We start from the raw sequence: 19,003 nt of genomic DNA on the forward strand, positions 1-19,003 counted from the left end.
AGAAGAACATAAACAGTCAGTCTTTTTTATTTTCTTTAAAAAAAATTACGTTTTCATAACAAAAATAAGTTGTTTTTCTGTGTGCGGAAAGTGTCGCAGCGTCTCCGCGACAGCAGGGGCAGCAGCGCCCGGTGACCAGCACACACCGCCGTGACGTGGAGGAGAGACACATACCTCTGTCTGTTATTTAGCAGTCTGCTGTTGTTTCAAACTGCTGCTTAATTCATTATTCATTAAACAGCCGATTTTGATGCTGTAACAGCCACAATATGCGTTCATAACACGGCTAATAATGCATTTGCGCAGCGCTTGAGGAGCAGATTCCAGGGTGTGTCCAGTGTTTTGAGAGGCAGAAGCGTGTGGTGAGTGTTTACAAGAGGCCAGATTTAAGGTTCTTAACATACACACGACTTTAATACACAGCTTATGGAAAAATAATAAGTTCTAGATGTTGAAATAATTATTCTGACAGCATAACGTCACTTTTTCTGTACTAAACCAAGACTGGAGCTTCACAGGACCTAAATGAAACCACTGCAAAAAGAAATTTAGGCAAAATAACTTTAGATATTGCAAGCTAAGTAAATTAAGCAGTGGAAAGTGATCTCACTCACCACCTGTCACCTGACTTCACACCCTGACATCCATACAGTGCTTAAATTGAATGATGTTTAGGCTTTCTGCAAGTAGTACCAAGTTAAAATGCATTGGTTGTACAGTTGTCATGCCAGGTCAGTGGTGTTGTGAAGCAGTTTAGTTACATTACTAAATGAGTAGTGCTTGTCTGTAGGCTGAATAATCATGGGTTCACTCGGGAGCCGCTTCCAGTCGTCGGCCCGGGGCCCGGAGGAGGCCCTGGAGAGGCAGTGCGCAGGAAACAGACACAGCTGTGAGTGCAGGAAGAGGAAACGCAGCTCCCGCTGTGAGTGTGACAGCGAGCCGGAGGAAGAGGACAGCCAGCTGGACACGCCACGCAGGTCAGACTCAGAATACACACGCCGCTGCCGCTCAAAAGATTGGGGTCGGTCGATAAGAAGTTTTTGTTTTTGAAAGAAGTCTCTTACGCTCACAATCCTGCAGTTATTTGATCAAAAATACAGTGAAATATTGTTACAATTTAAAATAACTGTTTTCTGTTTGTATATATTTTAAAATATATGATTGCAAAGCTGAATTTTCAGCATCATTACTCCAGTCTTCAATAGCTATGTTTCCATACACGTACGGAAGTGATGATTTTTTTTCTCTTGAACACATGGGATGTAAACGTTGCTTTATTCGCCAATGTTTTATGTGATATTTCAATTTTGGCGCTTAGGTTACATTCACAACTTTGAGCTAATGTCACATTATCCTTCAGAAATCATTCTAACATGCTGATTTGCTGCCCAAGAAACACTTCTTGTTATAATCAATGTTGGAAACAGTTGTTTTGCTTTATATTTTTGTGGAAATTGTTTCTTTGATGAATAACAAAAGAACAGCATTTACAGTCAAACCAATATATTTGTTTTACTAGTGGGTGCAGGACACTCTAGTTCATTTATATAAGTGAGGATAGCAAAATAAAGTAAACTGTGACACATTATACCCAATTATTCTTCATACAGTGGAGTGCCAGTAAAGTCTATTCAATTTTGGGACCAAAAATTATTCAAACACTTTCTTGAGTGTTTTTTCTTTATTTGCTAATGCGAAGTTTTTACACCACAGACTGAACAAAATGAAGCATTGCTTGTTAATTGATCTACCTAAATTGGTATTATCTAATTGTGTACTTAAATTTAACAGCTGATAGCTATTCAACATAATTAATGTGTGAGACAGTCTAACAGAAGGATGGCCAAAACCAGTGAAATATCAACTGATTTAATAACTCGGAGTTCTTGTCATATTTTATTACCATTTTCTAAACTATAGCGAATAAACTGTGATAATGTGAGAAATGTTGAAGGTGTCAGAATACATTTTAGTTTGACTGTATTTGAAATATAAATGTCTTAACTGTCACTTTTGATCAATTTAATGCATCCTTGTTGAGTAAAAGTATTCATTTCTTTCTTTTAAAAAATATAAATGTAACAGTTGATGACTGCATTGTCACATTAATTAGTGTTGTTTGATTGTATTTAATAGATGTCTAATTTTTAGTTATTTTTTTCTGCGGACAGGAAGAAGTTGAAAAGCACCTCTAAGTACATCTACCAGACGCTATTCCTGAATGGAGAAAACAGTGACATCCAGATCCGTGCCCTGGGGCAGGAGTGGAACCTGCATAAAATATACCTGTGTCAGGTTGGTCCAGCTGTTCACTTCTCCTAATAACAGACTACTCATTTCGCTTTTGATTTAAATGTTTTTTTCTTCCCCCTTTCATTTTCCTGTTTGGAAACAGTCTGGCTATTTCTCCAGCATGTTCAGTGGATCCTGGAAGGAGTCTAACATGATGGTTATTGAGCTTGAGATCCCAGACCAAAATATTGACACCGAGGGTGAGGATTTTACACCGCCTTGATGCAATGAACACGTTTAAGTTGTTGTATTTGTATTGTGGGCACCAAACATTCATATCCTGACCTTGTTTTCTGCTCCATCTGTAGCCCTGCAGGTGGTTTTCGGGTCACTCTACAGGGATGACGTACTGATCAAACCAAGTCGGGTTGTTAATATTCTCGCTGCTGCTTGTATGCTTCAGTTGGTAAGCATGCCTAGGGTTAAAAACAGCGTCTGATCCGTAAAGATATGCGATTTCTCTGTCACGTGCCCTATCTTACATTTTTGATCATGTGCACACATTTTTATTTAGTGCAAACTTTTGCTTTCCAAAAATGTGGTTGTGAATTCTGCTAATCAACTTGTTAGCTACTTAAGGTTATCTAATCCACTAGAATTACTTTTGATAGTCATAGTGACATATCTGTATGAATGGGTTTTGCCATCTATGCTGTAATTTTTCAGCGAAAGTTTTAATGAATGTATGGCTGTCTTAGAGTTTTAGTTTGATTTTAAAAACTATAATGTCTATGTGTTATTGAGCTACTATTCAAAGGTTTGGGTTTAATATGTAAAAAAAAAAAAAAAAGTAATTTTATTCAGCAAGGATTCATTAAATTGATCAAAAGTGATAGTCAAGACATTTAAAGGGATGGTTTGGAGTAATTCCAACCCAGGGTCCTTTGCATCATGACCTCGAGTCAAACAACCCCCCCAGAAGCTTTTTTTCTCAAATCACGGAAGTGACCTCGACGTCCGGGTTAGCGTTAGCATAAGCCATCAGGCAAGTGTTATTTAAAAAACTCCTGGGCCCGTATTCATAAAGAATCTTAATGCAAAGAGTAGCTCCTAGTGACAAAATTCTATGAAAATTCTTAGAAATGTGGGCGTTTACTCTTAAATTTAAAGAAAAAATCCTAGTAAAGAAAAAAGTAATTCAGAAAGCATCTTGACCCTTAAAAGAGGTCTTAAGGTCAAAATTGTTAGGAGCACGGACGAGGACTTTTAAGAGGCTTAAGAGTTTCTTTAGCAGAGGAGAAAATGGCAGAAAGACAAAGAAGGAGAAGAAATGTGTTGCAGACAATGGATGACAGTGAGTTAATAAGACGCTTGAAATTAGATCATGCAGGGATCATGTTTGTGACAGATCTTTTTAGAGACACGCTAATATCTCCAACACAGCGCAGAAATGCCATAGCGCCCGAATTGAAAGTAATCACTACATTACGATATTTGGCAACTGTGAAAATTCCATGTTTGATACATTAAAACCAACATTCAAACCACCATTTAAATAGACATGCCAACAATCAGTGTAATTGGAAAGAGTGGAACAATTTTTTTCATTCTAAGCCAAGCAAATACCTTATAGGAAATCAACAGCATGGTTAATAAAATAAGGATTTATATATACAATGTGTGTGTGTGGGAACGGTCAAATAGGAAAAATTACGCATGTAATTTCAAAGTGAAGGCTTAGAATAGACCCTATACTTAAAATCACTTTTTTCCCCTTCTTGGACAACCAACCAATCACAGTCTTCAAAAGATTGTGTCATACATAGCAACGGGGTCAACCCCGCCTTCTTACTAAGATAAAAGTTTTTGTCTTTTCCTTACTCAGAGTTGCTCTCAGATCAGTTCCGAATTGCTCTTAAGCTAAGACTGAGAGGATTCTTAGAATCTTTATGAATACGGGCCCTGGTGTACTTACAAACTTTCCAATGCCTCGTTTTATGAGTACAGAACCTATTTGTACTACTGTAGAATTTTGGTACCATTCTGGACATTATTATTACACTTATTATTAGTGGGGTAATTTACGAGATACAACCTTGGATCCATTAGCGCCTGCACTAAGCTGATATCTCTAAATAAGCTCTAACTTTAATAATGTTCGACCAAGGGAAAAAAAGCTTCTGGGGGGGGTGTTTGGCTCGAGGTCATGGTGCAAAGGACCCTGGGTTGAAATTACTCTGAGCCATCTCTTGTTGGTTAAAATGTTACAAAAGATTTCTATTTCCACAAAAATATTTAGGCACAACTGTTTTAAACATTGATAATAATAATAATCATCTGATTTCTGAAGGATCATGTGACAGTGAAAACTGGAGTAATGATGCTGAAAATGCATCTTTATATCACAGGAATAAATAAAATTTCATAATTATATTACAAACAAAAAACTGTTATTTTAAATTGTAATAATAATTTTCAGTATTACCGTTTTTGTGTGTTTTTATCAAATACTTGCAGCCTTGGTGAGAATGAGACTTCTGTATAAAACAGACCCCAATTTTTATTATTTTTTCATTTGTAAAGAGCTTATCTGAAAAATGTATAATAGTTTATATTTATAATATAATTCTTGTGTTTTTAACAAGTGCAAATGTTGACAAGGCAATGCAAATCTGAACTACTGGAATGTCAAGACAAGCAGAAAATATCCTCCCTGCTGCAGAAAGCGACAAATGCACAGCCAATCAGAATCACTCTCCTAGAAACACCTTAGCAACCAGATAGCAACACCCCTATAGACACCAACTAGACTTTTTAATCACTGGTGCAGGTTGTCTTTCTAGTGTCATCCTTAATAATATGCTTTTTGTCTTTCCCAGGATGGATTGATCCAGCAGTGTGGAGAGACCATGAAGGAGAACGTGAATGTGAAGACTGTGTGCAGCTATTATAACTCAGCCACCATGTACGGCTTGGACTCCGTCATGAAGAAGTCAGTAGTCTTGTTAGATTCCCGTCATTATTCTCCACCACTCTTGTGACATAATGAGCATTTTGCATGTGCACTGCAGGTGTTTAGAGTGGCTCCTCAATAACCTCATGACGCATCAGAACGTGGACCTCATGAAGGAGCTCGGGTACAGTCTTACTTTATGCATCTGAAGGTTTAGTTTTTATAAATGTTTGGTCTCATTTAGTATGTGTGTGTAGGGTGGAAATTATGGAACAACTTATTCAGTCTTCCGATCTGTTCGTAATGCAAGTGGAGATGGATGTCTACACAGCACTGAAAAAGGTAGGTGATGTGGGACATGATCCACGTGTCTTCTGCCCCCTGGTGGTGTAAACATGCTTCAAGAAGTAGATGGAAATTTAATACATTTAAATATATTTTTAATGATTGTGAGAAAATAATAACAAAAGAACAACAATATATGGAGAAAAAAAGAATACACTTTATACTGTTACCGATATTTCTAAACATAATGTTTAGTGGATTTAAGGAAGCAACTTGTGGTTTCTTATTATTTCATACATTAATTATAGAACATTTGGGTTTAAAATATGATGCAACATGTGTATGTATATATATAATTGATCAAAGGAGCCTGTTTTTTTTTTTTTACTTAACTGTTTTCTACATTGATAATAATAATACATGTTTCTGGAGCATATTAGAATGATGCTCAGCTTTGCATCACAGGAATAAATTACATTTTAAAATAAATTTAAATAGAAAACTTTTTTATTGTAGTAATATTTCACAATATTGCTGTTTTTACTGTATTTTTTAGCAAATTAATGCAGCCTTGGTGAGCATAAGAGAATTCTTTCAAAAACATATAACATTTTTAATGTTTCCAAACTTTTAAAGAATGAATGTCAGGCTTTATAGGGTTAAGTCTGTGTTTTTAGCGGTGCACTGAAATGAATGGAAGCTTGTTTCCGCCACTGAATAAAACATTTTAAAAGATAATTGCGACTTTTTATCTCACAATTGCGAGTTTACATCTCGCAATTCTGACTTTATTTCTCAGAATTGCGAGATATAAAGTCAGAATTGCGTGAAATAAAGTCAGAATTCTGAGATATAAAGTCAGAATTCTGAGATATAAATCAGAATTCTGAGATATAAAGTCAGAATTGCGAGATATAAAGTCAGAATTGCGAGATATAAAGTCGCAATTGCGTCTTATAAAGTCAGAATTCTGACTTTTTCTCGCAATTGCGACTTTATATCACGCAATTCTGACATCTTTTCTCAGAATTGTGAGATATAAAGTCCAATTCTAAGGGGAAAAAAAAGACGGACTTTTTTTTTTACCTTAGAATAGTTTATATCTCACAATTCTGACTTTAAAACACGCAATTGCGACTTTATTTCACGCAATTCTGACTTTATATCTCACAATTCTGAGAAATAAAGTCAGAATTGCGAGATGTAAACTCGCAATTGTGAGATAAAAAGTCGCAATTATCTTTTATTTTTATTTATTTTGTGGCGGAAACAAGCTTCCATAGAAATGACATCACAGCTTATTATTATTTTATTTTTTTCAGTGGATGTTCTTGCAGCTTAATCCATCCTGGGACGGTCCTATCAAACAGCTTCTGCTCGATGCAGACGCCTGGCTGTGTAAAAGAAGAAGTGGTACGTCACACTCATACAAATGCTTGAATCACGTTTCTATAATCTTCCTCTAACTGCCACACTCGTACACAGAGGTTGGAGAGCAGGAGCCCTTTCTGAACTCAGATGACGGGATGCCCTTTGTGCCCGTTTTCCGACTCATCCGCCTGCAGTACATCATCAATGACCTGGCCTCCGCCCGCATGCTGGAACGGGACAACATCCTACCGCCCGGTGACTCTCCTCTTGACTTCCAGACCTTGCATGAATCCAGTCAGATTAAATATTTTTGAGAAAGCTTTTGCTATTTTTCTGTGCAGTATGCATCATCTTGTCCTGAAACGGTCCATTGTTATCCGAGGTGGGTTTTAGTGGGGCGTATGTATATTAACCCGACTTCCTCTTGTGTGTTTATCAGAGTGGCTGAGCACCGTGTACAAACAGCAGTGGTTCGCCATGCTGAGGACAGAACATGATAACGATAACGGGTGAGAGAACGTCCAACACCTGCACTGCTACTCATTAAACGTGGTTTGAATTGCAAATGAGTGAATCTGATGGTTACAGGCCACAAGAGGCCAATAAAGAGGAGTTTGAGCTGAACAGCATGCGCTGTGGACGAAAACTGACCAAAGATGGAGATGTGAGTTGAACTCTTGCTATACAGTATATTGCATATTTTTGTTTTGAATGACATGTATGTGTTTTTGTCGTCTCTACAGTACTGTTGGCGATGGACGGGGTTCAATTATGGTTTTGACCTGCTGGTGACTTACACAAATCGCTTCATAATCTTTAAGAGAAACACCCTCAGTCAGCCATGTGGGGGCGCTGTCAGCTTACAGCCACGACGCCACCTTGCGTACCGGTGAGCTGTTTCACAATGGTTATTTTTCTCATATTATTTTGCGTTACATTATGAAGGAATGAGTATTATAATATAGCATCTTTCTGCAGACGGTCTAAACTACAAATAATAATAATATTTGCTTGTACAATGTGTATATCTTTGTACATGCTGTACATATATGGACATTGTTTCTTAGTAATAAAATTGTCTATTTATCTAGAAAACTTACATTTATAGAAAATAATGAATGTTATTAAAAATTAATATATGTATATATGCTTTGAATAATTTATAAATTCATTCAATTATTGAATAATTTCAATTACTTTATAATTAATTAGTTATTTAGTAACTAATATATTTATTAATAAATTATAAAATAAATTATATATTAAATAATAGTAAAAAATATTAAATCAGTTTTTAATATGGTACTAAGCATATTTTTTTTATTATTAATATTATATAATTAATAATTTCAGTTACTTTATAATTCATTCATTTTGAAAATGATTTAAAGTTACATTTTTAAAAATATCAAATATATTTTTACTTTAGTATTTAACGATTCTTATTTATTTTTCAGATTGCGCCTTGCTTCCTTTGATAGCAGTGGAAAAGTGGTTTGCAGCCGGTCAACCGGGTACCAGCTTGTTACCCTTGAAAAAGACCAGGTATTCTGTCATCGTAACGTCAAATATAAAATCATTTTGTTTCCAGTTACTTGACTTGACCGAAGTACTTCTTTGTGTCGCATTGACAGGAATATGTGGTGATGAACCTGGACAGCCGGCTCTTGTCTTTCCCTCTGTATGTGTGCTGTAACTTCCTCTACACTTCTCCGTCCAGTGAGAGGAGAGGCGACACACCAGAGCCAGAGAGCAGCAGCGCACGCAGTGTGTCGTGACCCAACACCGCCTCTAATCGAGCCCCTTTTTATTATTTATGTTCTGTTAACCTCGTGTATATTATTTCATTCATTTTATTTGTATCCTTAATTTGTAAATAGTCAGGTGCCTTTTAAATCATTTACTATATATCAGTGTCAGAGCTAAGAGTGAGTGCTCTTTGATTCTGTTTGTAAATTATTTGTTGGAAGTTGTCTTATATTTAAACATTTCTCATTGTTATTGTTAGGCTGGTTGTTAATTAGTCAGGCATTCCCAAATTTTTTTTATTTACAAAAAAAAAAAAAAAAAAGAAGGACTGAATATTGGTTTTGTACTGTTCCAGTCGTTTGAAATTGGTGCTAACATGATAGAAGTTGTTGTTTTAGTCAATGCATGCTGATGTAGGATCAGTGATGGTTGAACAGGCAGGCATGTGTTGGTTTACCAGCAGGGCATTTCAAGTGACTTCCACAAGTGTCCAATGAAAATTTCTACACAATGTGTTTTTGGTGAAATGTAAATATTGTTGGACCAAAGCGTCATATGATGAAAATTCTTAAGATGTACATTAAAACAGCACTGACAGAAGGAATTGTTCACTTTTTTTATCACTTCAGTGCAGTAATAAAACTGGCCTAGAACATTTTCAATGATTTGAATTATTATAGACTTAATTTAGAAGTTAATATTTTTGTGTATATATACATTTTATAGCTATATTATATATATATATATATATATAGTATATATTTATTTTTATAAATATATATATATATAGTAAATATTTTATGTATATACTTAACATTTTATAATTAACATTTATTAGAATTAAAAGTATAATTAAAAACAAAAACTTATTTTATATAACATACATATAAATAAAATATATACGTTATATATATATATGTGTGTGTGTGTGAATACACTTTTTCATTATAATTAAAAATTCAATTCAAGTGTTATATTTATTAATATGCATATACATTTTATATACACACATACAATGTATGCTACATATATATATATATATATAATAACATACTATATTATATATATATATATTAATTATGCATGTTATATAAAACATAATGCCTTGAATTTAATTATAATAAACAATTTATTACAAATATTTTTTATTATAATAAAAATAACAATACAAAAAACGTCTTAATGGCTCTAAAAATAGAATAATTTTCTTTCATCAAAATGTTTTTTTTTTTTCTGTTTCCCTGGGACACATTCAACAGACAGCAAGTTGATTTCGTCACATTTATTGCCTGTACAAAAGCCACAAACAATACAGACAGTAATAAACACACGCCACTCGCCAATACGCTGACAGCAAAGAGCAACCTTCTCGAAAAGCAAATCTTCACAGTAAACCGATGAGTTCACGAGAATGATTTTCTACAGCCTCGGCCATAACCCGCTCTTCACTGGGGTATTGAGTTCAGGCTGTCCTTCAGTCTGCGGGTCACACTGGGCAGCAGGTTCAGGTGCTCGTCCACACAGCTGCTCACACAGCTGTCCATCAGCGCCCGCACAGCAGGCTCCTTCGCCCCGGAGTCAAACAGGTCCTTGGCTTTATCGTTACAGTGCATCGTACACCTCGAGAGCCGATCCTGTGGGCGAGAGTTCAAGAGTTCAAGAGTTCTTCCACATCACGCTCTTCCAGCTGGAAGATTAAGAGTAAATGATCTCACAGAACGACTGACCTGAAACTGCTCGAGCTCACTAGTGACCAGTCCTTGAGCTTTAGCCAGCGGCGTGTGGCAGCGCTCGATACACTGGTGCACCTGGTTCATGGACTCACCGGAACGCTCACAACACTCGGCACTGCAGTGGAACATGCGGCCCTGAGAGCACATTTCAGTGTTAGCAGACGTTTATTATAGCGAAGATTATATTTTAGACATTAAAAGACTTCTAGTCAGTACAGAATCAATGACAAAACTATGCTTAAACATCTTATATTACTTCATATTGACAGAAACTACATTTAACAAAAACTACTGAATGATTTTTTTGAATATTCCATAAAAATGTAAATTAATTATAATTACTAACATATATTTTTTGTATAATCCATTGTATATAAATAATATATTAATATTAATTCCTTTTACATGTATATAATTATGTAATTTACTATTAAAAAGTTAACAACTTTTTTTGTTAAAAAGTTTGGGGTTGTTGTGAAAGAGTCATTCATTTTTTTAACTTTTCTGCACTTATTTAATCAAAAATACATAATACAACTGTAATATTGTGAAATATTATTTCAATTTAAATAACTGTTTTCTATTTGATTACATTTTAATTTTTAATGTATTCCTGTTATGGCAAAGCTTTAATTTCTTCAATAATAATAATAGTACTACTACTAATAAAAACATATTACTGACCACAAACTTTTAATGTGTGAATATATATGTTTGTTTAAAAAAAGCAATGAATCATTAAACTAATCGAAAGACATTTATAACGTTATGGATGATTTGTATTTCAAATAAATGCTATGCTTTTGTACTTTCATCATGGTTTCCAGCAAAAACTGTTTTCAACATTGATAATTATAATAAATGTTTGTGAGCATCAAATCATCATATTAGAATTATTTCTAAATGATCATGTGACAAGTATCTAATGATACTGAAAATGGCTGCTTACAGTAAAATATAATAACAGAAAACAGTTATTTTAAATTGTAATAATTTTAACATTGCTGAACATTGAATGAATCATTCCTATTCATATCATTAAAAAAGCCCTGAAATGAATGTTGAGCCACGAAGAGCAACAGTGTTCTCATATCATATCATCTTGTCCCTCAGATCAGTTACTTCTGAAGAATCTGAAGGTCATCCTCCTCCTCCTCATCCTCACCTGCATCTTCCGGATGTGATCTCTCTCGAGACTCTGAACCATGTCCTCCACTGCCTTCTGCACGCGAGCCTGCTGAGCCTCTGCCATTCCTGATCTCACATCCACTGCTTCAGTTCTTCTTTAACCAGACTCTATAAAGCCATGAATCACACCGAACACGTTTTACTAACAACTCCTGGAAACCACGACTGAAACCTTACAAAAGCATTTGAACTGACACCAAAATGCTTCAATAATACTACAGTAAGGTCACCTCGTACCACACCAAAGCATGCTGCCACTATATTCACGCCACTTCCGTCATGGAGTACTTCCTATTTCCGGCTCCGTACTTCTTCTTTCAAAGACGAATTCTGCGGCTTCTGGATTTCACTCACTTTATTATTTTAACTTCTCAAACCGAGATTTACAGAGGTGAGATGTATGGTGTTTTGACAGCTGCGTAAACGTGGACGTGACATGCATGACAATGTCGGCATGAAAGTCTTAAGAAGTTTAACTTCTTTAACTAATTTGTTTTGAATCGATTAGACTTAACTGTACTTTGTCCTCTCTGTCTATACAGCAGTTTTTATCAACGCTATTGATTAAAGATTTACATGTTTATTACTGCTTACATTATTAGCAGACTGTCGAAACTCTCTGTCCATAATTGTGTTCAAGAGCAGACGGAGCTCAACCACGCGACTGAACTGAACCAAGTTTTCACAGGTGAAAATAGTCTTAAAGGCGCGTGTCAATCATAGACTGTAAAAAATAAATAAATTGTTAAATGATTCCTTAAAAATGGACGAAATGAAAAGAAAGAGTAATGAAAATATTTTACTGTTTCTCATTACCTGTGTTGGGGGTAACGCGTTAAAAGTAACGCGAGGTAACGCATTAAAAGTAACGCGAGGTAACGCATTAAAAGTAACGCGAGGTACGTAATCAGATTACTTGTTCAATTACTAGTAAAACATTACTTTAAAAGTTACGTTACAAATGATCTAAGTTACTTTTTCAAATAAGTAACGCAAGATAATTTGTTTTCATATATTTATTGACTGACAGCTCTCCTGTCCCCATGTTGAGAGAAAACTGGAGTTGCGCTGAGTGAATGTGATGGTTAATAGTGCTAGACTAAATGTGAGCACTGAGCAGGCATTTACTCATCTCACTGGGACAAAAACAGATTCAGTATTCCTCAGAATTAATAAAAACAGACATACTAATACAAATAAGCAAAAATTGCTTTAGTTAGACATCACATTTGTTTTTAGTTTTTTTTTTTTTAGTTTTTATAGCTGAATTAAGAAGCTGCATCCAAAAATGCATACTCTCGTGAGTAGGTAGTATTTAGTTTAAATAAGTAGTTACTTCGCAACTGTTAAAGTACATTCTATATATAGTATGGGTGTGTGTGTAGTATGAATGTGTGCAGTAATCTGGATTACATTTGCCATGTTGTCATTATCATGTGACCTACCAGCGTCAGTTGGGTCGCTTCACTGCCATTCACAAGTCCTCTCCCGTGGCCTCATGGGATAGTAAAGTGTCCATCTTATGCACACTTTAGAAATCAGAGAACTTTGAATTCAGACATACTTGTTTTTTCACGTACTGTTTTTCGCCTACTATATAGTACGTAATGGACGTATTCAATTTCGTATACAATTTGCAGAAATGTGTTGCATTTGACATCCCTGCAAATTCATGAAAATTCCTTCATAGAATATTTTTCTCTAGCATATTTTATCAACCAGATAATAAAATGCAAATCTGGAAGCAAGCTACATGATTTGTTTTGTAAAGCAAAATCTGACTTTTGCTTTTAGATGATATAAAACACTGCTATCAGTGAAGACATTTCGAACATCCACCTTCTTCCAAAGTACATTTCCTAAATGAAAAAGTTTATGATCTCATGTAAATGGCTCGTTTACTTATTTTCTTGCCATTCCTTTTTCAGATGTTATTATTTGCAAAGCACTAAATCCCTAGAATGGCTCTGAGACACCTGTCGGTGAAGGCTCTCCTCTTCATCGGGCTTTGTCAAGTAGGACGCAGGGGTTTTGCCTCTGCTCCTGAAGTCAGAGAGCCACCCAAGAAAATCGGTATGGTCAAATTCACATCATTCATTTATTTTAGTAGGTGTGAGACTTTTTAACCTACAATGATAATAGGCTAGTCAGAAAACTCAATTTTTAAATGGAACAGTTTATTGAACCTTAAGCCTAAATCTAAAAACAAAAAGTTTGCATATGTGTTTTAGATTTCGTATAATATTTGATACACCAGGCTTTTATGGCTCGTATAGGATGATATTGTAAGAAATGTTGAGGTCACACTTGAGGAGGAGAAGAACACCTCGGTTTTATTCAGAAGTCCAAACTGAGCATATGTTATTTATATGGCCAATAGCTTGTAAAACCAGTATAGCAGACTACTTGCATAAAATGCACATAAATTTCAGTTTTCACTCTATATATCTAATAATAATATGTCTTAGTAAGATAATATTTACATAATTAAATTATTTTTTTGGGCAAAAACATATAATGCAATGCAATACAATGAGGATTGAGAGATATATTAATAAACGTTCTTCAAAAGCCCAATGTATCATATTTGATACTCACATTTTAATGTGATTTTTTTTCTAAGAAAATTCGTATGGATAATCAAATAAACCTCAGTTGCTTCAGTCCAGTAAGGGTTCATCTTGAAATATTAATAGCAATATAAATTATTCTTTTACTTGATCTTTTTTTTTTTTTAAGATTTCACAGCAAAAAGACAATTACACTAAAAGGCCTTTTACTTGCTAAAAACATTTGAATTCTGAATAGAGCATGTAAATGAAAATGCATGTAGTAAATTGTGTACAACAGGTTTTTCAGCAAGTTTTTCTCATGTTGTTAATTAATAGGCTTTTAGAAATTCATGTATCAGATATGAGACCGTAGACTTTATAGGGTTAATGGGAGTGTTTGGTAGGATCTGATGGATTAAGAGTCCATTTCTTCTTCAGCAATAATTGGGGGTGGTATTGGAGGCACGGCAACAGCGTTTTTCTTAAGACAAGAGTTTGGGCCGGGAGTGAAGATCGAAGTGTTCGAGGCGGGGACTGTCGGAGGGCGTCTGGCCACTGAGAACATTGGAGGATACGAGTATGAGACGGGGGGATCCATTATTCACCCCCTTAACCTGCACATGAAGTACTTTCTGGACAGACTCGGTCAGTGTCCACTTCCCTCTCAAGATCTTTCTGTTTAAAGAAATCTTATGATGTCCTTCTACGAAACAACTGGATATTTTCAGTTTAATCGGAGAAACTAAAGTGTGTCACTTCAGGGCTTTTCACACTTGAAATAGTTTACCCTGGGAAAATTAGAGAATTTTATATTCTAAAATGTACATCAACTAATTAATACATTTTCAAATGAGAGATACATCTTGCATTTTAACAAATTATCATGTCAATATCTATGAAAAAAACCTAGACTTAGATTGTATTGACAAGATGTCGTTTCACACTGTACATTCCTAAACCCTGGGTTAATGCCCTTATTTGCATATTTGCAGTGCCAGTGTCACTGATTGGACGAGCACAGCATCGGTTTATGTAAAATCTAATTGTATAATACATTGCTATCAAGTATTACGAATCAAAACCTTCTTTACACCAACATGTGAGGCATGTGATTGGCTGTCTGTTGCTAAGTATCTAGCTGTAACATTCTAACTCCAGATCATTTGACACGTTTGGCACCGCATTAGAGAGTTAACAGTGCAAAAGCGATGCTAACCCTGCTCCAGACCAGGGTTTCATAACCCCAGGTAAAAAACGCTAACTCTGCTTTTAAATTAAAAGTGTGAACCTTAACCTGGGGTTAAAAGCAGGGTTTAGAGCGACGACAACCCGGGTTAAGTGTGAAAAGCCCTATCTTATGTAATTTTCTTTGATCAGGTTTGTCACCTCGTGCTGATGTAGCTTCTAAACTGGCGATATTTGACGGGAAGGAGCTGACCTTCGAAGAGAGCGACTGGTTCATCGTGAATTTCATACGCATGCTTTGGAGATACGGATTCCACTTCATTCGGATGAATATGTGGGTGGAGGGCATACTGGACAAGTTTATGAGGTTTGTCTGTCGTGCCGCCTTAATTCATCTAGTGAGGAATAGAATGATTATGACCAGTAAGTTCTTAAGTTCCTTTTATTGTCCCCTTCTGTCCTCTGTGTAGGATATATCAGTACCAGCAGTTTGGCTACTCGTTCTCCAGCGTGGAGAAGCTGCTGCATGCTATGGGTGGAGACGGTTTCCTCACTCTGGTCAATCAGACGCTGGAGGAGGCCATGCTGGCCGAGGGCTTCTCTCAGGTCTTTCTTAATGACATGGTAGCACCCATCACACGAGTCAACTACGGCCAAAGTGTGCGAATCAATGGTTTTGCAGGTAAGTTTATACCATAAAGGATGTTTGTGACCTTTCAGCATAAATAACAAATGGGCATATAACACAAATTTTTTTGTGTAAATTGAATCTATTGCTATTTAAACAGTGTAAATAGCCACTGCCTTAAAATATTTATAATACTCTGAATGTTTGTGCCAATTCAAAATCATCTGGTGCAACCAGTGTGCAAACATGCAGGGAAATCATATCATATGACTGTTTGTCTCTTAAAATATCAGATAATTTGACCTTTTTATGACAAGGCAAAGTTAGTTCAGGTTGAAGAATGTCATGTGGTGCGACTCTGCAAAAACTTAATGAGATTTACAAATTTTTGATTCATTATATTTCTAATAAAAATATTCTTTTTACATTGAAAAATGTATTTAAAACTTTTCTGAAAATAATGATTAAGGTGTGTAGACTCACAAGTATTCGCAGTGTAAGGAAAATGTTTTTTTTTTTGGTTACTCCACATGACATTTTTAGTCATATTTATCCTTTTTCAGTTGTTTTATTTTTATATATAAAGTTTTTCAAAATATGAAACCAACATACATTTAAAAATGTAAAAACCAAAGCATACATTTAAATAAAAAAAACTGTCAAATTGATTTTTTTTTTTGCCTTTTCTTGTCTTTTTTTCAAATGCCATAGAGACCATGTGCTGTAATTATGTAAAAGCAAAGTTTGCATTTTTAGTTTTGTACCACAAATCTGTTGTTGCGTTTGGTCAACACTTCATATCTGTGTAATCTGATGTATAATCTTGTTGTCTACTGTGTAATGTGGTCCTACAGCAGAAGTGTGTGAATATGGCGTATTCCTTTTGTAGGCGCTGTCGCACTAGCAGGAGCCGAGCCAGGTTTGTGGGCAGTGGATGGAGGGAATAAGTTGGTTTGTTCCGGGCTTTTGTACCACAGCAAAGCCGAGCTTGTTCCAGCTCGTGTGACTGCCATCTCCATAAAGATGAGACCATCCAAAATTGGTACAGTCCACTATGAACATTATAGTAAATCGTTTTATACAGTATGTACACTACCGTTTGGGGTCAGTACGATTTTCTTTAAAAAAAAAATTAACATTTATTTAGCAAGGATATATTAAACTGACCTAAAGTGACAGTAAAGACATTAATAATGTTTCAAAATATTCTATTTCAGATAAATGCTGTTCTTTTGAACTTTCTATTGATCAAAGAATCCGAATAAATGTTTACACAATTGTTTTCAATATTGATAATAATAAATATTTGAGCATCAAATCAGAATATTACAATGATTTCTAAAGAATCATGTGACATTGCATCACATGAATACATACAATTTTAAAACATATTGTAATAATATTTCACAGTATTACTGCTACTGTATTTTTGATCAAATAAATTCTGCATTGTTGAGCATGAGACAAAAAAAGTTTAAAATCTTTTGAATGGTAATGTGTCTCTACAGTCTGACAATATTTAACAATTTTTTTTGTTGCCTGTCAGGTTCAGTCACAAATTTCTATGAGTTGAACTACGTTGGTGAGTCTGGTGCCGCCCACTCTATGTACGACATAGTTGTAGTCGCCACACCTCTCCACCAGGGCATGTCTGACATCAACTTCTCAGGCTTTTCTCCACCCATTCCATCCCACTTCCCCGGCCGTTACCACCAAACGGTGGCCACGCTGGTCCACGGCCTGCTCAATGTGTCCTTCCTGGGCACCACAGACAAGCCGGAAGACTTCTTTGTATCCGATGTCCTCACGCTGGATAACAAAGCCGCCGACATCCTGAGCCTGAGCTCTCTGAACCCGGTGAAGATTCCCAAGGGCTACAGCCCAAGCCCTGCCAGCCAAAGCAAAGTTTGGAAGATCTTCTCGTCCCAGCCTCTTTCTCAGCAGCATCTGCAGCAAATCTTCCTGTCCTGGGACTCTGTGTCGGAGAAGCGCTGGCTCGCGTACCCCTCCTACAACCCGCCGCACCGCAGGACGCCTCCCTTCATCCTCCACGAGCGCCTCTACTACCTCAACGCCGTGGAGTGGGCGGCCAGTGCCATGGAGATGAGCGCCATTTCTGGCCGTAATCTGGCCCTGCTCGCCCATCACCGCTGGTTCCAGCAGACGGGCAAAATCGACCAGGAGGATCTGCACACCCGACTCAGAGGTGAACTTTGACAGAAGAGCAGGGCGCTTCATAAGCAATAAACTCTCTAATGGAGATGAGAGATTGGATTTTGATGCTGTTTATTTGAAAAAAAAAAATCTTGGTGAATCTCATAAAGAAATATCTGCTTTATATTTCACCCCCAAAATAAGAAGTTATATTTCACCCATTTTTAGTAACATTATTTTCAGCACAATTAAGCACTTTCACCCCAAAATTCTCATTACCGTAATGTGGAAGAATCTTATCATTACATAAGTTCAATTCAGTATAGTAAATACTTGATCTTTACTACAAATATACTTTACATGATACAATTTATATATTATTATAAACTATATATTATTATAATTAATAGATTTTTATATATATATATTTTTTTTTTTTGTCAGTTTTGCGATTCATTAATGATTTCGTTAGCAGTGGCCTGGCATTTAAGGTAGCATCACTTAACTTCACTGCAACAAAAAAAAATAGCAATTAATAGTTATTAGTTATTATCTTTATTATTATAGATTTCTGAACAATAGATTTATACAATTTCACTTTGTACAGAGCACTTAAGGGTAAATCAGCATGTTTCACAGACTACAAAGCCATAGAGAAAATAATTATTTGACAGACAGTCTGTCTACATTCGTCCTTGTGGGGGAATCTCTGTAGGGTTGTATTGTAAAATATTTTCTTCTCAATTAAGCACTTTTTTTCCCCATAAGCAAGTTATTCTCATTGATCATTTTCATTAATATAATGTTTTAGCCATATTACATTAAACAAATATTGTAATAAAAGTAGTTAAATTAAAAATGACAAATTAAACACTTTACTACTAATATGAATGGTAATTACAATACAATGTATTCCGCTTGTTTTGTGTTCTAGACGGGATTCATGAGATTCACTCTTGTGTCCTTCAGGTAC

The 19,003-nt window shown here is 35.6% G+C and overlaps 3 protein-coding genes across 5 annotated transcripts; 2 read left to right on the forward strand and 1 right to left on the reverse strand.

The window, feature by feature from the left end:
• Positions 1-106: 106 nt before the first annotated feature.
• Positions 107-9,259, forward strand: gmcl1 (germ cell-less, spermatogenesis associated). The gene is made up of 15 exons (XM_081353977.1): positions 107-362; positions 791-977; positions 2,172-2,295; positions 2,396-2,492; positions 2,601-2,698; positions 5,112-5,224; positions 5,304-5,369; positions 5,443-5,527; positions 6,793-6,883; positions 6,956-7,096; positions 7,281-7,350; positions 7,430-7,505; positions 7,585-7,730; positions 8,299-8,386; positions 8,476-9,259. The coding sequence occupies exons 2-15, from the start codon at positions 802-804 to the stop codon at positions 8,617-8,619; spliced, it is 1,515 nt and encodes a 504-aa protein (XP_081210103.1). The 5' UTR covers positions 107-362; positions 791-801; the 3' UTR covers positions 8,620-9,259.
• Positions 9,260-9,857: 598 nt separating this feature from the next.
• Positions 9,858-12,364, reverse strand: fam136a (family with sequence similarity 136 member A). 3 transcript variants are annotated; one of them, XM_081354391.1, is made up of 4 exons: positions 11,749-12,364; positions 11,489-11,619; positions 10,318-10,458; positions 9,858-10,224 (listed from the first exon to the last, which is right to left on the reverse strand). In XM_081354391.1, the coding sequence occupies exons 2-4, from the start codon at positions 11,573-11,575 to the stop codon at positions 10,036-10,038; spliced, it is 417 nt and encodes a 138-aa protein (XP_081210517.1). In that variant the 5' UTR covers positions 11,576-11,619; positions 11,749-12,364; the 3' UTR covers positions 9,858-10,035. The 3 variants fall into 3 exon arrangements, with proteins under 3 accessions (XP_081210517.1, XP_081210516.1, XP_081210518.1); XM_081354390.1 differs by having other exon boundaries at positions 11,742-12,337; XM_081354392.1 differs by having other exon boundaries at positions 12,106-12,201.
• pcyox1 (prenylcysteine oxidase 1) lies at positions 11,747-18,250 on the forward strand. The gene is made up of 7 exons (XM_081354388.1): positions 11,747-11,902; positions 13,440-13,584; positions 14,502-14,708; positions 15,441-15,615; positions 15,719-15,930; positions 16,766-16,918; positions 17,423-18,250. The coding sequence occupies exons 2-7, from the start codon at positions 13,473-13,475 to the stop codon at positions 18,091-18,093; spliced, it is 1,530 nt and encodes a 509-aa protein (XP_081210514.1). The 5' UTR covers positions 11,747-11,902; positions 13,440-13,472; the 3' UTR covers positions 18,094-18,250.
• The last annotated feature ends 753 nt before the right edge of the window (positions 18,251-19,003 follow it).

This window comes from Scardinius erythrophthalmus, assembly GCF_964197995.2.
Source record: "Scardinius erythrophthalmus genome assembly, chromosome: 23".
NCBI lineage: Eukaryota > Metazoa > Chordata > Actinopteri > Cypriniformes > Leuciscidae > Scardinius > Scardinius erythrophthalmus.

Coding starts and splice junctions, on each gene's coding strand:
- gmcl1 (XM_081353977.1), top strand. CDS start 802: ATGGGTTCACTCGGGAGCCGCTTCCAGTCGTCGGCCCGGGGCCCGGAG. Junction 2,699..5,111: donor CTGCTTGTATGCTTCAGTTG/GTAAGCATGCCT, acceptor TGTCTTTCCCAG/GATGGATTGATCCAGCAGTG. Junction 7,351..7,429: donor GAACATGATAACGATAACGG/GTGAGAGAACGT, acceptor TGATGGTTACAG/GCCACAAGAGGCCAATAAAG.
- fam136a (XM_081354391.1), bottom strand. CDS start 11,575: ATGGCAGAGGCTCAGCAGGCTCGCGTGCAGAAGGCAGTGGAGGACATG. Junction 10,459..11,488: donor ATCACATCCGGAAGATGCAG/GTGAGGATGAGG, acceptor ATGTGCTCTCAG/GGCCGCATGTTCCACTGCAG. Junction 10,225..10,317: donor GTGAGCTCGAGCAGTTTCAG/GTCAGTCGTTCT, acceptor TCTCGCCCACAG/GATCGGCTCTCGAGGTGTAC.
- pcyox1 (XM_081354388.1), top strand. CDS start 13,473: ATGGCTCTGAGACACCTGTCGGTGAAGGCTCTCCTCTTCATCGGGCTT. Junction 13,585..14,501: donor AGAGCCACCCAAGAAAATCG/GTATGGTCAAAT, acceptor TTTCTTCTTCAG/CAATAATTGGGGGTGGTATT. Junction 16,919..17,422: donor GATGAGACCATCCAAAATTG/GTACAGTCCACT, acceptor GTTGCCTGTCAG/GTTCAGTCACAAATTTCTAT.